The 16,662-nt window shown below is 49.3% G+C and overlaps 1 protein-coding gene across 6 annotated transcripts in view; it reads right to left on the bottom strand.

Annotated features, from left to right (window-relative positions):
* ARAP1 (ArfGAP with RhoGAP domain, ankyrin repeat and PH domain 1) overlaps positions 1–16,662 on the bottom strand; it is a 192,906-nt gene that overhangs the window by 77,338 nt on the left and 98,906 nt on the right. For 5 of the 6 annotated variants that reach the window (XM_053306340.1, XM_053306342.1, XM_053306341.1 and 2 more), the window contains 6 exons: positions 12,067–12,203; positions 11,461–11,531; positions 7,724–7,833; positions 4,509–4,673; positions 3,830–3,899; positions 2,209–2,329 (listed from right to left, as the gene is read on the bottom strand). In XM_053306340.1, coding sequence (XP_053162315.1) covers positions 2,209–2,329; positions 3,830–3,899; positions 4,509–4,673; positions 7,724–7,833; positions 11,461–11,531; positions 12,067–12,203 — 674 coding nt within the window. Of the gene's footprint in view, positions 1–2,208; positions 2,330–3,829; positions 3,900–4,508; positions 4,674–7,723; positions 7,834–11,460; positions 11,532–12,066; positions 12,204–12,400; positions 12,875–16,662 lie in introns of those variants that run through there. The other variant, XM_053306344.1, reaches the window with a different exon arrangement.

The raw sequence follows: 16,662 nt of genomic DNA, 5'->3' as shown, positions 1-16,662 counted from the left end.
TTGCACATGCATAGGTTGGAACTGCAAATGTTGGATCTTCTACGCAGGGGGAGATAATTGTGATTCAAACAGCAATTGGTATCAATACGCCATCACAAATCTGTTGTATTAGTTGGTTCTGCTTTCGTGTTATCTATACCTTGTAACTAGTTGGGATAATTAGCAGAGACATCCGGCCAGAGGAAGGAGAGGTAAGCGGTGACGGGGGGGCCCCATTTAAGAATCTTGTCTCAGGGCCCACTCCAACCTAGTTACGCCCCTGCCCCAGCCAGAATATGAGCCCTGCCAGATCTTGTCCAGAACCCCATTTCCTACTGTGGCCAACCAGATGCCTCTGGGAAGCCCACAAGCAGGAGGCAAAGGTCAACCGTCTTCTCCAGGGTTGCCTCGCAGCAATAGACCATCTATGCTCCCTCTGAACAGGGAGACGGCTTTATACTATCTCCAAGGGGTTCCCAACCTTGGGTCCCCAAGTGTTGTTGAATTAAAATACCCATCATTTCCAGCCTCAGTGGCCTTTGTGGTCGGGGATGATGGGCATTGTTGTCCAACAATATCTGTGGACCCAAGGTGGGAACGCCAGACCTAGCTCACACTTGGCACCCATTTGATAACCCCCGCCTCTTTAGTTTGCTCTGCATCTCTTGTAACCACCACCACCACCACCACCACCACCACCACCACATGGACTGGAAGGGCCGTGGACAGGGGCTTTAGACTTCCTGATCACTCTCTAGTCCACTCATGATGCTAAAAATAATTAAAGCAACAGGGTTGATTGGGAAAATGCTGACAGTTTCAAATATGTAAAAATATCTCCAAGAAAAAGAGAGACAACTATTTTCACTGCCATTCACAGAAGAGGAAGCTGTAAATTTTACATGAAAAGGAAGGAGAAGAAGGAAGCTAAAACTGCTGCGGAGGAAGTTCCCGAGATTGCCAACTAGCTACAACATCAGTGCCCAAGGGCATATTCAAGCAGCTGACTTTCAACCAGCCACTCCCTCTCTGCAGGGAAGCCTGGGAACTTGGTTCTGCAAGAGCCACACATCTCTAATAGAGGCTCTTTCAGCACCTCACCGAACAATAAGCCCCAGAACCCTTTTAAAGTCACCACAAAAATTGAAATGGCACAAGAGTGTTCTAGGGGGCTCTTTCGGAGAGTTGTCATTGCCCAAGTCTCAGAAATGATGGTCGTGTTTCTTTAGCAGCCTTTCGCTCCAGGTCCTCCAGGTTCCAGGGCAGCCCAGAAGGAAAGAGAAGACATCACCGAACAGTTTGGACCGAAACAGGTGGTGTCTCTGGCAAGCGCAGACTTTGATCTGTGGCCACAAACACTGGCTGCTTTTCCGGAAACCTGCCCTCTCTCACTAGGAGTCTTTAGAGCAGGGCTTCCCAAACCCCACATGGCGTTGGACTAGCACTCCCATCACCCCCTGGTTGCATGCAGATGTGTGTCACGGAGCCCCCGGTACCATTTTCCAAGGAGAAATTCAGTTTCAGGGGAGAGAAATGGAGAGCAGAGAGACCTGCCAGGGGTTCTTTTCCCGGCACAGCATTCCGGCCCTTCCCAACACAGCTTCCCATACAACAGCAGGGTTCCAAATACATATAGTGGGAAAGGGAAGACCCCACCATTCACCCTGCTGCTTCTGGACTCTGCACATTCCTCTCTCCTGGAGCTGCTTTTAAAACACTGTATGAAGAAGTACTTCCTTTTGTTGGTTACAGTTTCCCGGCCTTCAGTTTCATGGGGATGACCCCTGGTTCCCGTGCTGTGAGAGAGAGAGAGAATTTTCTCTCTTTCCACTCTCTCCACACCTTGCATAATTTGATAGACTTCTGCCATGTCTCCCCCAGTCGCCTTTTTTCTAAACTAAAAAGCCCCAGATGTTGTAGCCATGCCTTGTAAGGAAGGTGCTCTAGAGCAGGGGTTCTCAACGTTGGGTACCCAGATGTTTTTGGACCTCAACTCCCATAATTCCCAGCCCCAGTGGCCTTTGGCTGGGGATTATAGAAGTTGAAGTCCAATAACATCTGGGGACCCAACAGTTGAGAATCCCTGCTCTAGAGCAAGTAGGAGGAATGCTAAGCATCTCTTGTCCACCCCCGCCACGGGAAGCCAGACGCAGAGGTGACCCGTGTGTGTGTGTGTGTGTGTGTGTGTGTGTGTGTGTGTGTGTGTGTGTAAAAAGGAGTCTCACCTACCATCGCTCTCAGCTCGGAAGGCAAAGGTCCGGTTGTTTGTGATCACCTCAAATTTCTGGTCCCCGATGCTGGCCACCCGGGTTATAGACGACACTGGGATAAGACGTTTAGAGTAAACGTCCTAAAGTATGCATGGGCACAAGAAAGAGAAAGACGCCAATCGGTCAGCAGAAGGCAGAGATGCTGGCCCCCTCCTCTCAGCTTGCAGGAGGCCAGATGACACCATCAACCGCTTCAAATGACGAGGGGGAGGACGCTCAGGTCTCTGCCACCAGGCAGGAGGAAAGGGCCGCTGAGGGGCTCCGCCCTCCCAGGAACACCAGGGCAAGTGGCCGCAGCCCCTGGCCAGAGAAGAAACAGCAGGAGGGTCCTTTTCTGCCCCATCCCTGGCCAGAAAGAGCTCTTGCTCTAGCTACCAGCTCCTTCAGACTGCCCCACTGAGCGGGAAGAGGGACCCCTGTGCCCCTACCACCTGCAGAGCAAGGGCTGCTGGGTCGTCTTCTGTAGGCTGTAATCTGCTGTAAGTTGCCTTGGAGACCACTTGATCGGAAGGTGGGGCATGCATATTCAAAATGAAGCGCTCACAGGAATGTACCACTCCAGGCTGCGGGTGGGGTGGTGGGGTCAATACACTGGGAAGGAAGGACAGCGGGGTACGATGGGAGGGCTTCAGGCAAGGACATGGAATCTGTGCTGGTTGTGGAACATAGCAGGAAGCCGAGGGACGACGACACTATGGCCTGAGTGATGGGAGAGGTGGATGGCTCCATCTGATCCCCCCTGCCCCAGGATAGAAGCCTCTTGGGGCAGTCCTCCCATGGTGAGGTGCCACAGTTGCCTCAAGCAACAGGTATGGTGGGGGCTGGCGGGGTGGCAAGACACCCCTCATCATCTCACCTGCCTCCTCTTACTGCCTGCAGCTCACCACCCGGAGAAGCTCTTCGCCAAAGCTACCCCGAGATGGTCTTCTGCTGCTGCTCTCTCCTCCCATCCTGGTGCCCACCTCCCTCCCTCATGCAGGGCTAGTAATGAAAAGGGGGAGGACACCAAAGAGGAAATGGTGGAATGTCAGGAGAGGAGAGGAGACACTCTGCATCCCCTGCACTCTCCTGCCCTTTCATTTTCTCTTCTGGCTCCTTGCCTCTTCTGCCCTTTCATTATTTCCTCTTCTGCGTCCTCCCCCTTTTCATTATTAGTCCAGAATGAGAGAATTAGGAGGGTGCGTGCTGGGATAGGAAGAGGCGGCAGAGGAGGTGGAGTTGGATGTTTTTATTCAAGGATATCAATACAACAGAGGGTTTTTTGCTTTCAGCTAAAAAAACCGCCTTGGGATTGTTTTAATGAAAGACAGTATACAAATTTAACAATAAATAAATAAATAAATAAATAAATAAATAAATAAATAAATAAATAAATAAATAAAATAAAGAATATGCCAGGCAAGATTTGCCACTGAATGGATTCTCAGAGGGATGAATAAAACTAATAATTAGTTTCCCAGCACCTTGGGGCTTCTACCCCCTCCCCACCCCGCCCAAGGAGGCCCATGGGGAAGGGGGTGGGAGGCAGTTCTTGGCACCCAGCCTCAGCTGGTCACCCTGGAAGCCTCTCCTCAGCTCACCTTTTCACTATCAAAGTATCGGAGGAAGTCAGCGTCCAGCTTCACCCAGCGCTTCTGGTAGATATAAGACCTAGGGAGGTTGGGGGTGGGAAAGCACCATTAACTGTGATGGGCTGCAAACTGGTGGGGAGTGTCGGTCCCCTCCGCGTATGATGGCCCCAGGGCTTAAAGGAGGGGGCAGCAACTGGGTTAGTTTAGATCTTCTCAGCACAAGCCTACTCTGATACCTGAATCAAACATCGGATTTGGGTGCAGGTCATAGAATCATGGATGGACTCGATGACAACAGCCATGAATGCACCACTGAGAGACCTTCAAGGCCAAGTGGAAGACAGATCATCCTGGGGATAATCTATCTATGTGGTCGCTAAGAGTCGACACCGACTGGATGGCACTTAATCAATCAATCATAGAATCACAGAAGTTTAACACTTCTTAAGGGATCTTTGAGATCTTCTAGTCTAACCTCTTGCTTAGTACAGGAAACTGCTACAGCATCCGACAGGCAGCCCCCCAACCTCTGTCTGGAAAGCTCCAGTGAAGAGAAGCCACAGTGAACTCCATGTGGCAGACAGTTTCACTGTCCAACAGCCCTTACACAGTTAAGGAATTCTTCCTAATGTCTAGCCTAAATCTGCTTCCTTGTAACTTCAAAGGTCTAGAGATAAGGTTTGCTCACCCTTGCGGAGGGTTTTTGTCCAGCCATCCTGCTTTGAAGACAGGGGAGAGTACTGCCGAAGAGTCGGACCTGTCCATGCTGTCACCGTCGGGGCTCAATGCACGAAAGGCCAGAGAGCTCCTGAGATAGAAGGAGTTCAGCCCACCGTCATTCCAGTAGTGGTTGCTGTGAGGGGGACACAAAGCCAGAATGGGGGTGATGCCATTAAAGGGAGCTCCTGACACCTGCATGTCCTCTGGCACAGGAACTGGTAGCTGACCCGGCCTGAGACAAGCGCCCAGTGCCCCAAAACTCAAGCCATCGCTCAGGAGGCAGAGCAAGCACATCAGCAGCCCTCCCTGTGGAACAAGAAAACTTTTAAGTCCCTATAATTCCATCAAATGACTTAAGATGTGATGGAATCTCAAGGTGGCTATAGACCACCTCTCGCCTCAGAGGCAGGATGCCTCTGAGTACCAGTTGCAGGGGAGTAACAGCAGGAGGGAGGGCAAGCCCCTTTCAACTCCTGCCTGTGGCTTCTGGAGGCATCTGCTGGGCCACTGTGCGAAACAGGATGCTGGACTAGATGGGCTTCCTTGGGCCTGATCCAGCAGGGCTGTCCTTTTGTTCTTAAGATTCACAATGTGAGAAGGGACAAAATTGGTTTGCTTTATTTGTAAAGTAGAGCTGACTTCCATCTTCAGTCACAGGAAAGCCCAACTACTACATGTAACTCATTCAGCCACCAGCATCCTTGCCCTGCCTCTGTTATCTGTTGAAATTTCTTCTGTATATTTAAGCGGTATCCATTGCAATTCAGGCTCCTTGGGGTAGGGACCCTGCCATTTTTGCTTACGTTCACCTGTAAAGCACCATGTGGAGCTATGGTACTGCATAAAAACCAACAACAACGTACACCCGCCCCCACAAATATTATCCAACAGCAACATCCCATTCTGCCAAGCGGCTGCAGGCCCTCTGTGTGATGACGACAGCATAAAGGAGGAGCGTCACATCAGCAACTGCTCTGTTGTGGCTAGATGGACTAGACGATAACCTCCTGGAGCAGGACGTCTCCCATGAGTCATTCAGCAGACCTTTTGCTGATTTTCAACGATATCACTGTTTCTCCTGGCCGAGTATGATCACATCGTTTTGTTATTTCTGCACTGTTACAGCTTCTGGCTGTCTTAAGAACAAGGATGGATGGCCGATAATCCTTGGCCACTGGGAAATTCAATGCAGGCTGATGGCCATTTGGAGAGCAGCAATGCATTTCAGTGGTTGTTCTCTCGCATTCATTTTAGTTCATCAGAGGCATGAAATGATATATACCTGCCAACTCTCAGCATATATAATATACAATATATAAATTACTACGCACACCCCATGGGTACAGAACAAATGGCATCTCCAAGATAGGGCTCTCTCAGCCCTACCTTGGAGATGCTGCCAAGGAGGGAGCTTGGGACCTTCTGGATGCAAACAGGCAGGGGCTCTTCCCAGAGCGGGCCCCATCATCCCCTCAGGGGCATATCTTATGGTGCTCACCTGTGTAGTCTCCCATTCAAATGCAAAATAGGGCAGGCCCTGCTTAGCAAAGGGGACCATTCATGCTTGCTGCCACCAGACCAGCTCTCCTCCAAGGCCCACCCCTCATGGCCCAAAATAACTACAGGCCTTCCATGACAAAGCAAGGGCTGAAGCAAACTCCCTCTCCCCAAAGGCCAAAGGCCTCCTCCCCCTTGCTATGCTCCACACCTCAGCCTCCTTACAGAAGTGAGTCTTGGCCCCTAAGAGCAAGCTGGAGGAGGCAGGCCTCCACTGCAAGGGCTCTCTCCCATCATTGGAATTGCAAATGCCTGTCTGAGACAGGGCAACCTTTGCCCGCATTTCCCAGGCGCCAGGGAGAATGCATTCCCCCTCTGGCAAAGCTCTTCCACAACACAGTTCTATAACCAGCATGGCAGAGAGAGGGACTCGGGATGAGTCAGCAGCAGCCTCCCCAGAGGAACCTGGCGGGCCTCCCCTCGCTTGCCAGAGTGGCTGGAATGCACATAACTTGGCACATAACTTTCCACACCATTCCCAGCGCTATCCTGGGTAATGTATAACTGGGGGTGGGCAGCGGGGGTGGGAGAGGCTGGCACACTTTGTATCCTAGAACGGCACAGGGGCCTTTTGCAGAGGCTTCTGCCTCTTTTCAGCCTCCCATGCAAACCCAGAGCATGAAAACAAAGTGAACAAGTTCAGGAATTGTTAGGCATGAGCAAATTCTAGTGTAAATTGGAACAAAGGATGACCAGCTGTCCAGATTTAAAACCAAACTCCCCAGCAGGGTCTGGCAAGGGCAGCCTTCCTAGGCATTGAACATAACACAATCATCATAAGGGAGGAGAGCTGGTCTTGTGGTAGCCAGCATGAATGGTCCCCTTTGCTAAGCAGGGTCTGCCTTGGTTTGAATTTGTATGGGAAACTACATGTGAACACTGCAGGATGGGGCCACTCTGGGAAGCACACCTGCCTGCTTCCATGCAGGAGGTTCCAAATTCCCTTACTGGCATCTCCAAGATAGAGCTGAGAGAGACTCCTGCCTGCAACCTTGGAGAAGCCACTGCCAGTCTTTGTAGACAATACAGAGCTAGATGGACCAAGGGTCTGACTCTGTAGAAGGCAGCTTCCTATGTTCCTATAATACAGTAGAGATCATATTAAAGTTGAGAGAAGTGATGGAGGCAGAAAGCCAGACTGCTACAGGGCCAAACTACATGATCAGATCTCCCAACCTTTAAACCCACACACACACACAGCATTTACACTGATTTATTTTCTACTCTGAGCCACAGCAGCAGAGGGGCTGCCCAGCTGCTAGCAGCTGCAAAGGTGGGCATTTAACCCTTTCCTTTGCGAAGCTAAATACTCCCCTCAAGCCCTGGGGCAAAAAACCAGGCAGAAAGCAGCAGGAGAAAAGAGTTAAACACTCCTTCTCCCAGCACCACGGCGCCAATCAAAAACCAACTGGAGTTTGCAACTACTTTAATGGGGGCGGGGGGGGGGAGTCTAGATTTGGTCGTAGGTTTTCTGTGTAATAAGGTGTCAGCTGACCCAGCAGTTCCTTCCTGCTCTTTCTAGAACATTCTGCCTCTGATTCACCCTTTGAACAGGGGCTGCAGCAAGATATTCCCAAGTCATAATGCTCACATGCAGAGATACAGCACATCAAAGACAACCCTTACCTGGGAGAAGATTCGTCTTTGTAATAATCTTCAATCAACTCGTCTTCACTGAGCAGGCTGTTGAACCGCTGGAAGCGTCGTTGAGTCTCCGGCGTGGTCTCTGCCTCCTCCTGCAGAGAGAAGGCAAGAATGGTTAAGCCAGGACAAAGGATCCAAGGCCAACATTTTTATTTTATAATGGGTCTGTGACTGTTTAATTAATTCGAAATTTGGCAAAGGGTCCAAGGTGGCTTACAATACGTGCAGTTTAAAACAATCATTAAAAACAGTGGCCCCCATGAAGATGTCCAAGGCAACCTTGGCATTCCCAATCAGCCGGGTGTAGCTGTGCACATTACAGGCAGCCCTGGTGGTGTTGTGTTCAGTAGGGGTGTCCTGACTCAGGCCATGCAGAGGCCCATTGGGCACACGTGGCCGCCTCCAAAACGGCTGCCACCACTGGAGAAAAGACCAGAACTGGCCCTTTTTAGACCAGGAGAAGGCTGGTGGGGGAAGGGGAGATGGAAGAGAAATCCACCCCCACCCACGGCCACCACTGCCCCAGACCCCGTGGTGAGTCTTTTAAAAAAACCCAAAACTTAGAACCCCTGAAACAGCTCTGAGCCATCTCGGGGGGGGGGGGGGATGTTAGCTCAAGAGCAAGCCGAACAGGGCCCGGTCCAGCTCAAAGGCAAGCCCTCAAGCCAGTTCACACAGCCCTAGAGCTCAGCATGCAGCTACTTTAAAAAGCGATAGGTTTGCATTTGAATAGGAGACTAATTGTGTGAGCACTGTAAGATAGGGGATGGGGCTGCTCTGGGAAGAGCACCTGCATGATTGATTCCATTTCACAGATGGGGAACTAAGACCAAGCCCTGTTCTCTCATCCACAGGAACTCTACAGCAAACAACACAGCAAAGAAGGAAGCTGTCGCTCCATTAAAAAAAAAAAAACTTACTCAGTTGGTTTTAATTTGCCAATTAAATTTGGGCAGATTTGTAGACAAACAAAACAGCAGTATCTCTTTGTTTTCTGAGGATGGACATATATTTTACAACAGGCACTATCTCAGAAGAGGTATACCAGCCTTCTGTGTGTGAAAGGGGAAGGCGTCTTTTATGAAAACAACTGCCACCCATGGGCTTGTATGCAGTCAACTGTAGAATCATGAATCATATAATGCCAGAATGGGGCAGGAATTTGGAGGGCTTTAGTCCCACCCCCTGATCTCCTTTAATAAAAAATCTGCTGCCCAATTAACCAAGGGCAGATTATTGATGAATTGAGATATTTGTAATCAAAAGCCACTGTGACTGGGGATAACTGGAGTTATAATCCAACCCTAATCCAACAACAGCTGGGGACCCACCCTTGAGAAGCCCTGGATTATTCTAATCAATTAAGTCAGCTAAGGGCCAGTTTAGATGATACTTTTAAACCTGGGTTTTTTTATACCAACTTGGAAAACAAATCCATACGGACAGACCAATGTGGATAGAGTGAAAGAACTGGAGAAGCTGCAGAAGAGGCAAATTTGCAGTTATTCCCTTTTTGTCCAAAATGATCAGGGGCCTAAAGCACCTTCCTTACGAGGTAAGGCTACAACATCTGGGGCTTTTTAGCTGACTGAGGGGAGACATGATTGAGGTCTATAAAATCATGCATGATGTGGAGAGAGACACATTTTTCTCTCACACACAACACTAGAACCAGGGGTTGTCCCTTGAAACTGATTGCCAAGCAATTTCGGACCAATACAAGGAAGTACTTTTTCACACAACACATAATTAACCTCTAAGATTCTCTGCCACAAGATGTGGTGACAGCCAACAGCCTGGATGGCTTTAAGAGGGGTTTAGATAAATTCAGACAGGTCTATCAACAGCTACTAGTCGGAGGGCTATAGGCCACCTCCAGCCTCAAAGGCAGGATGCCTCTAAATGCTAGCTGCAAGCGAGTAATAGCGGGAGAGAGGGATGAACCTCAGCTCTTGCCTGTGCGCTTCCTAGAGGCATCTGGTGGGCCTCTGTATAAAACAGGATGCTGGACTAGATGGGCCTCCTTGGGCGTGATCTGATCACATGTTGAAGTATCGTCATAACTGGGCCTGAATGTTGCAGTCTTACAACACAGTATTTAACATTATGGCAATCCAAAAAAACAAAAAGGGAAAATTGCAAATTTGCCATCACAACTAGGCGTTTCGTTTATGGCTTCCCCCAATTTATAATTAATAATAAGTCCAGGAAAGAAAGGGAGAGAAAAAAAAACCCTCCATGCATCTTTTATCTAAAGCACCAGCACCGTCTAGAATGTCACCTTCCATACAGATGCAAATAGTAGGAAAGAGTAAAAAGCAGAGCTTTATACCATGGTGGCCCCTTCCAGGCTGTATCGTCTCTGTCCCCTCCAAGCTTCAGATGCTTAACACAACAGGATGTTGAGCAAAAGCCGGGCCCTTTATTAATAGCAGCAGGAACCACTGTGGAGAAGTCTCTCTCAGAAGCAAGGTCAGCAGTTTCCCCTCCGGGCAGAGCAGCACACAGAGAGCCCCACAGCAGCTGAAAGGGGTCCTTCAGGACCATGGGTGGTGGGGGAGACATCCAAGGGTCTGCGTCTCCACAGATATTGTGGAGGGTGGCCGCAGGACAGAGATGGGATTCTGCCCGGCCAGAGCCAGAAAGAGAAGATTCTCAGGGCTTTGGGTATCTACAGTTTCATTTCCAAAGGAGAGAGACCAGCAGAATCCGGCCCCCCAGGTGGCATTATGGCGATGATTACTCTGCCCCCCTGCAAAAGCCATCTCCCTAATTTCCTCTTTGCTCCTTGAAAGAATACAGGTCAGAGGTGGCCAACTTGAGGCTTCCCAGCTGTTGGACTCCAACTCCCATCATCCCCAGCCATAGTTTACTGAAGGGGGGGTTGATGGGAGTTGGAGTCCCATCAACCCGGTTGGCCACCCTGAGTTGGGGAGGGGGACAAGATGAGCGGTAGAAGACAGAGGGGATACTTTTCCTTGCATTCCATTCTGGAAAATGACTTTGCTGAAGAAATTATGCAGGTCAAATAACGGAGAAAAGGGAACCAAAAGGAATTAAAAACAAGCTAAAAGCAGCGGGGGGCGGGTTTAGAGAAAGCACAAACGCACTCAAAAACCCGAGAGCAAGTTAAAGTGTGCCGTCAAGTCGATTTTGACTCCTGGCGCCCACAGAGCCCTGCGGTTTTCTTTGGAAAGGAGGGGTTGACCATTGCCTCCTCCCATGCAGTATGAGATTATGCCTTTCAATTCAGCATCTTCTCATATGGCTGCTGCCCAATATAGTACCAGCGGGGATTCGAACCAGCAACCTTCTGCTTGTTAGTCAAGCATTTCCCCGCGGCACCACTTAAGGTGGGGAGTTAGCCGAGACCTAATTTTGATTCTCTGCATTAATGGCATGTTCCATCTGTCTCCCCACCACTCACACATTATCTGTCCTTAGTCTTCAGGATGAGGAAGGCTGACACTTGATCCTAATCAGGGGATGGTCCAGGGCCCTGCCAGAACAATGCAGTTAGGCTGGGGTGAACAACCTGATGACTACTACTCCCATCGTCCAATAAAATGCAACTGGGGATACTAGGAGCTGTAGTCCCACAAGAGCTGGAAAACCTCCGGTTGGTCCCCCTGCAGTAATGTAATGCCCACCTCCGCTCTCCCTTTGGAGCACAGCGGGTGGGGGAGGAGGAGGAGCGCTCCAAAGTCTTATGGACTCACCTTCTCGGTCATTTCTTCCGTGGGAGCTTCTATTTCTCCGACAAACGGGGAGTCCACATAGCAAGAATCATCTGTGGAGACACACCAAGCAGGAGGTGGCATCACTGTGAATTTCTGACACGGCCTTAAACAGAGTCCAGCCCCTGGTCTGTCGAACCCAGTGTTGGCGTCAGGCGACATGCAACAGTATTTAGTACATATGACCGTATTTAGCAATAGCAATAGCACTTACATTTATATACCGCTCTATAGCCGGAGCTCTCTAAGCGGTTTACAATGATTTAGCATATTGCCCCCCAACATTCTGGGTACTCATTTTACCGACCTCGGAAGGATGGAAGGCCGAGTCAACCTTGAGCCCCTGGTCAGGATCGAACTTGTAACCTTCTGGTTACAGGGCGGCAGTTTTACCACTGCGCCACCAGGGGCTCTGTTTCAAAGCTAACATACAATGTTACTCTGTAATTGGATTCAATTTCACCAAATGCAATGACATTTTGTATCTGACGCCTGCAAAAATAACCAGAAGTCTCTGGTGTGTGTGAATATTCAGTCCAGCTCCGCTTTGGTCTTCCACCTGGTGGGTTACAGCAAACGTCCACTCACCAAACTGCAACTGCAGGGCGGGCTTCAAAGGCAACTCAGGGGCACTCTGGTGTTCTGGTAGCTTCTGGCGCGGCAAGAGAACCGGTGGGGCGGCCAGGGGCTCCTTGGGGTCTTGGGGTCCGTCCTTCACAGGAAGGCTGCAATCAGAAACCAGAGATCTTCCTTCAAACCAGCCACAAGGCTGGCAGTCTCCCCTTGCTTCTCCACAGAGGGATCCTATGGATTGCACCCAATCGGGCTGACCCACATAATTGCCAGGTGCATCCATCACCCTGACCACGTGAAGGCAGCAACCACACTGTGATGGTATCAGAGGTGGGGCCTGAAAACTGACCTGCCCAGGCATGGCAAGAAGCTTCCTTCTTACTTTGCCTCTTGCTCACGCCTTGAGATGAGCCTCCTTCAGGCAATCCAAAAGTCGTTTCCAGAATGCAGGATACAGTTTCCCAGATTCGACACTGGACGCTGCAGGTAAGTGAAAGGGAACCCAGGGAAAGAAAGGGGCATGTGGCCACCAGACGCGCCAGCATAGCGAACTCCTTTCCACCCTCTCTGGGGACACTGGACCCACTTTTAGAATGCCTGAAGAGGTCAGCAAATGCCAGGCTACAGGAAGCCCAACCACACTTCATGTTCAACCCTCCTACAATGAGTGTACCATGTACACAGGTACAGCCGTTCACATGTTATGCTGAGCTCCGGTACAAATGTGCACTTCTTATCTGTACCATGCATTTGAAGGGCCTGTATCTAGGTTCACTTTTAAAATGAACACAGGGACCAGTATTCTCTCTAATTTGTGTGCGGAATGAGTTTTATTCTGGGCAGCAGTATCAAGGCAGTGTGTGCGCACCATGTGCATTCAGAGTGGGACCTTCCTGATTCAACTTGAGCGGGATCTAAAATTAACTGAGCAGACATCCAAAAAATGTGTGAGCACACACCTTAGAGAGAACACTGACAGGTACAGTCATTCACACAAACACATGTATAAGTGTACAGACATCTCTGAATGCGGCTAGTGAGATCAGGCAATCCCAGGACAGCGGATGTGAATTCCCAGAAGCCGCAAGTCATTTCAGTCTCACCACTGAGTTCATGTCAACACTACAGACTGCAACCGACTGCAACCACATAGTTTAAACAGCCACAGACTTTCTTTCAAGGAACAACGTCATCCTCATCAATGCCATTTTGCAAGAAGCTTGAATTTTAAACTTCTGATGGATACGCTTATTATATATGGACTTGTGGCTCTTTAAATTTTACAATAAGGGCGTAATTTCCTATAGAAGAAAGATGGTCCTGAAAAAATGGTGAAAACGTCTTTGAACTAGGAGGAGGTTGGAGGTGCATTGTCCTCGTGAGAATATCACAGGAGAAAAAGTAACTAAGTTCAAAACGCGTCCGACTGCAATTACAAGGAACTGAACTCGCCAGGAACTACAAGAAGATATAATTCAGTCACTTATGTCTGAGGACTTTTTTTTTTTTTTTAATGAACTCACCTCAACACTACAGACTGTAACCACATAGTTTAAACAGCCCCTGGCTTTTTTTCAAAGAACACTGATAATTGCTGTTCCAGGAAAGCAGTGTCTTATAAACTTCTTGGAGAATAGATCTATCACTGGCTATTACTAACTAACAGTCAAGAGTAAATGGAACCTCCATGCATAGAGGCACTCTACTCCTGAAGATTAATTGCTCGAGGAACAAACTAGATGGTCTTCAGCTCAGTTTTTGGGGGCTTCCCAGAAACATCTGCCTGTCCTTTATTGGACACAGGATGCTGGATTAGACGGACATTTGCTCCAACCCAGCAGATCTCTTCTAGTCTTGAAAAGTCTCTCTCAGTGTGGGGATCATCCCAGTCTCATTCTCCAGTTCCCTCAGAGAACAAAATGCCTAGTGGAAGCCATAATGGTTATACTGGTTTGAAAGCAGCTTAAGTTTGCAATGCAGGGGTTATCAAACTTGGGTCCCTAGGGTTTGGACTAAAACTCCCATTATCCTCAGCCACAATGTGGCCAAAGGCTACTGATGATGGGAATTGTGGTCCAACCACCCCTGGGGACCCAAGGTTAGCAATCCCTGTTCTAATGTATACAGGCCTTCAACCTCAGATCAAACACAACCGTTCTGGAGGAACTGGGTGATTCTGCGACTGCAGCAATTTGTTTTGCTTTGGTTTTGGATTTTTTAAATTTGCGCGTTTAATGGAGGAAGGAGTTTGGGTTGGAAAGTCATGCATATTTATATGTTGCATAAAGCAGGGGGGAGGAAATGTTTTATTATGCTGACAGTTGGGAGAATATCATTAACTGTTTCTTTGTCATAATGTAGGTTTTACAAAATGTTTCATCCCGTCTGAAAAATTAACAGTAATTATTTTTTAAAAAAAGAACAACAAAACAAAAAAAGCAGGAGGTAATCCAACAGCGGGGAGAAATGGCAGAGGCAGAATGCCAGCCGACAACAGGTCCAACCGGTCTGGGTCACAAAAGGCACCTCTGAGCTCAAGCAACAGCCCCATCCGCTTTCCCTGGGGCACCCCCTCCTCCCCGCCACAGAGGAGACGCCCCAATGGGCTCCCGTTCCTCCTCCCTTGCTGCTCTCAGTGCAACCAGAAAATGCAGCGAGAGTCACTCGGCTTCTTCTCTGCCACTTCTCCCACCCTTTCTTTCTCTCCCCCCGCCCCCAGTGAAGTGTACAAGAGACAGTGGCTTGCTTAGCACAGAAAAGAAGAAAGGGATTCGGTGGAACAAACCTCTGGTGTGGCTTCCCCTTTAATTTCAAGCAGCCTCTCTCTGAGCCAGGGCCTGGCTCTGAAGGGTGCCCAAAGGTGAGGGTTCAAAGGACCCCAGACTCGCCCCAGCCCTGGAAGTCCAAATCTCCCGAGAGTTTTCCAAGGGGCAAGCCCAGGGCTGAATTTGGCCTCGGGCCCAACCCTGGAGCAGCTTTTCAAAAAGGCAGGCCTCCAGTGATGAGAAGGTCTCTGAGTTACTGCAGAGTGCATCCCGTGTGTCACAGTCAGCAGAGACATCAGGGGTTAGGAGGCAGGCCACACACACACTCCCGGGAACCCCAACTGCCCCCTTGAACAGGGATAGCCCTTATTTTCCAACTCCTCTCTCCGTTTTACCTCTCGGGGAGATGCTGGGAAACACCTTTTCAAAAGGGTGTTATAGTGTGGACATGCGTGGGGGCCGGTTTCTGTCACCTCCCCTCCCATTCTCTAGAAGATGAGGCCAGGCACCTCTTGATAACACCGGGGTGCAAAATGCCAATGTGTGACTCCCTCAGCCTCTGCTTATCCAAATCCTGGCAGCATGCACTTTTAAAAAACAAACACTGAATTCCATTCATCTTGGAAGTGTGCCGAAAGGGCTGGTTACTTCCTTTAAATGCCCTAAGCCAGGGTGGACAACAGTGTTCCCACGAAGGCGTGCGCACCTGTCTACTCTCACACGTTTCTGGATGTCCACTCGGTTCATTTTAGATCCCACTCAGGTTGAATCTTATTTGTACCATTCATTTGAAGGGGCCTGTATCTAGGTTCACTTTTAAAAGGAACACAGGGGCCACTCTGAATGCACATGGTGCGCACACCCTGCCTTCATACAGCCACCCAGACCAAAACTCATTCCGCACAGAGATGGAAAAGATTAGAGGGACCACTGGTGGCCAACCAACCCCAAGGCTCTTCAGCTGTGGTGGACTGCAACACAGTGGTGGCAGGGGTGGGTGGGTGAGAGGAGTTGCATTTATTGATTTATCAAAAATATTTATATCCAGTCTCTCCTGTATAGTACTGCACGGGGTGGCTCATATCAGCTTGGGGCCAGGGTATCTGTTGGACTGCATTCACCCATAGGAATCTGCCAGGGCCCTGCACTTCTTATCTAGAACCCTGCTTGCAGCCTGCCAATAAACCCACCCAGCCACCCCCAACTGAGTGAGATTCAATTGGCGGGGACAAGAGACAGGGCCTTTCCGGTTGTGGCCCCTTGGAATGCCCTCCGAGAAGAGCTTCGCCATGCTCCCTGCCCCTTAGGGTTTGGGGTTTTTTTTTTAAAAAAAAAAGTTATGAAAACCTGCCTGTTTAGAGCTGCCTTTTAAAGCCTTTTAACCACAGTCTCATGAGTTTTAATTGGGCTTTTATTTTTAACTGGGTTTGTTTTAATTGATTTTATTCTATGCTCTGCTTTATGGTTTTAAATTTTATGTTACTTTTATTGTTGTGAGCTGTCCCGAGCAGTACTGTACTGCAGGGATGGGATGTAACTGTTTTAAATAAATAAAAATAGTAACAACTACGGGAGAGTTACAGTTGGTCATCCCTGTCCTAAACTGCTTGGGTCCAGGATAGTTAAAGGATTCCGCCCATCTTTGCAGTCCTGCTGAGAAGGTTCTGCTCCACACCCCCTTCTCCAAGCACAGTGCAGTGGGTGGGTCCATGGCCTCCTTGGCTGTGGTGCCCAGAGACCTTGGAACTCTCTTCCTTAGAGGGCCTGCCTAACCCCTTCCCTTCTGACTTGCAAAGGCCCCCGTTTGGGCAACTTCCTGTCTGTATCTTTGGAAGATCACTGTGAT

This window comes from Hemicordylus capensis, chromosome 3, assembly GCF_027244095.1.
Source record: "Hemicordylus capensis ecotype Gifberg chromosome 3, rHemCap1.1.pri, whole genome shotgun sequence".
NCBI lineage: Eukaryota > Metazoa > Chordata > Lepidosauria > Squamata > Cordylidae > Hemicordylus > Hemicordylus capensis.
Note: the sequence above shows the minus strand (reverse complement) of the source record. Positions and strands in the feature narration are given on the sequence as shown.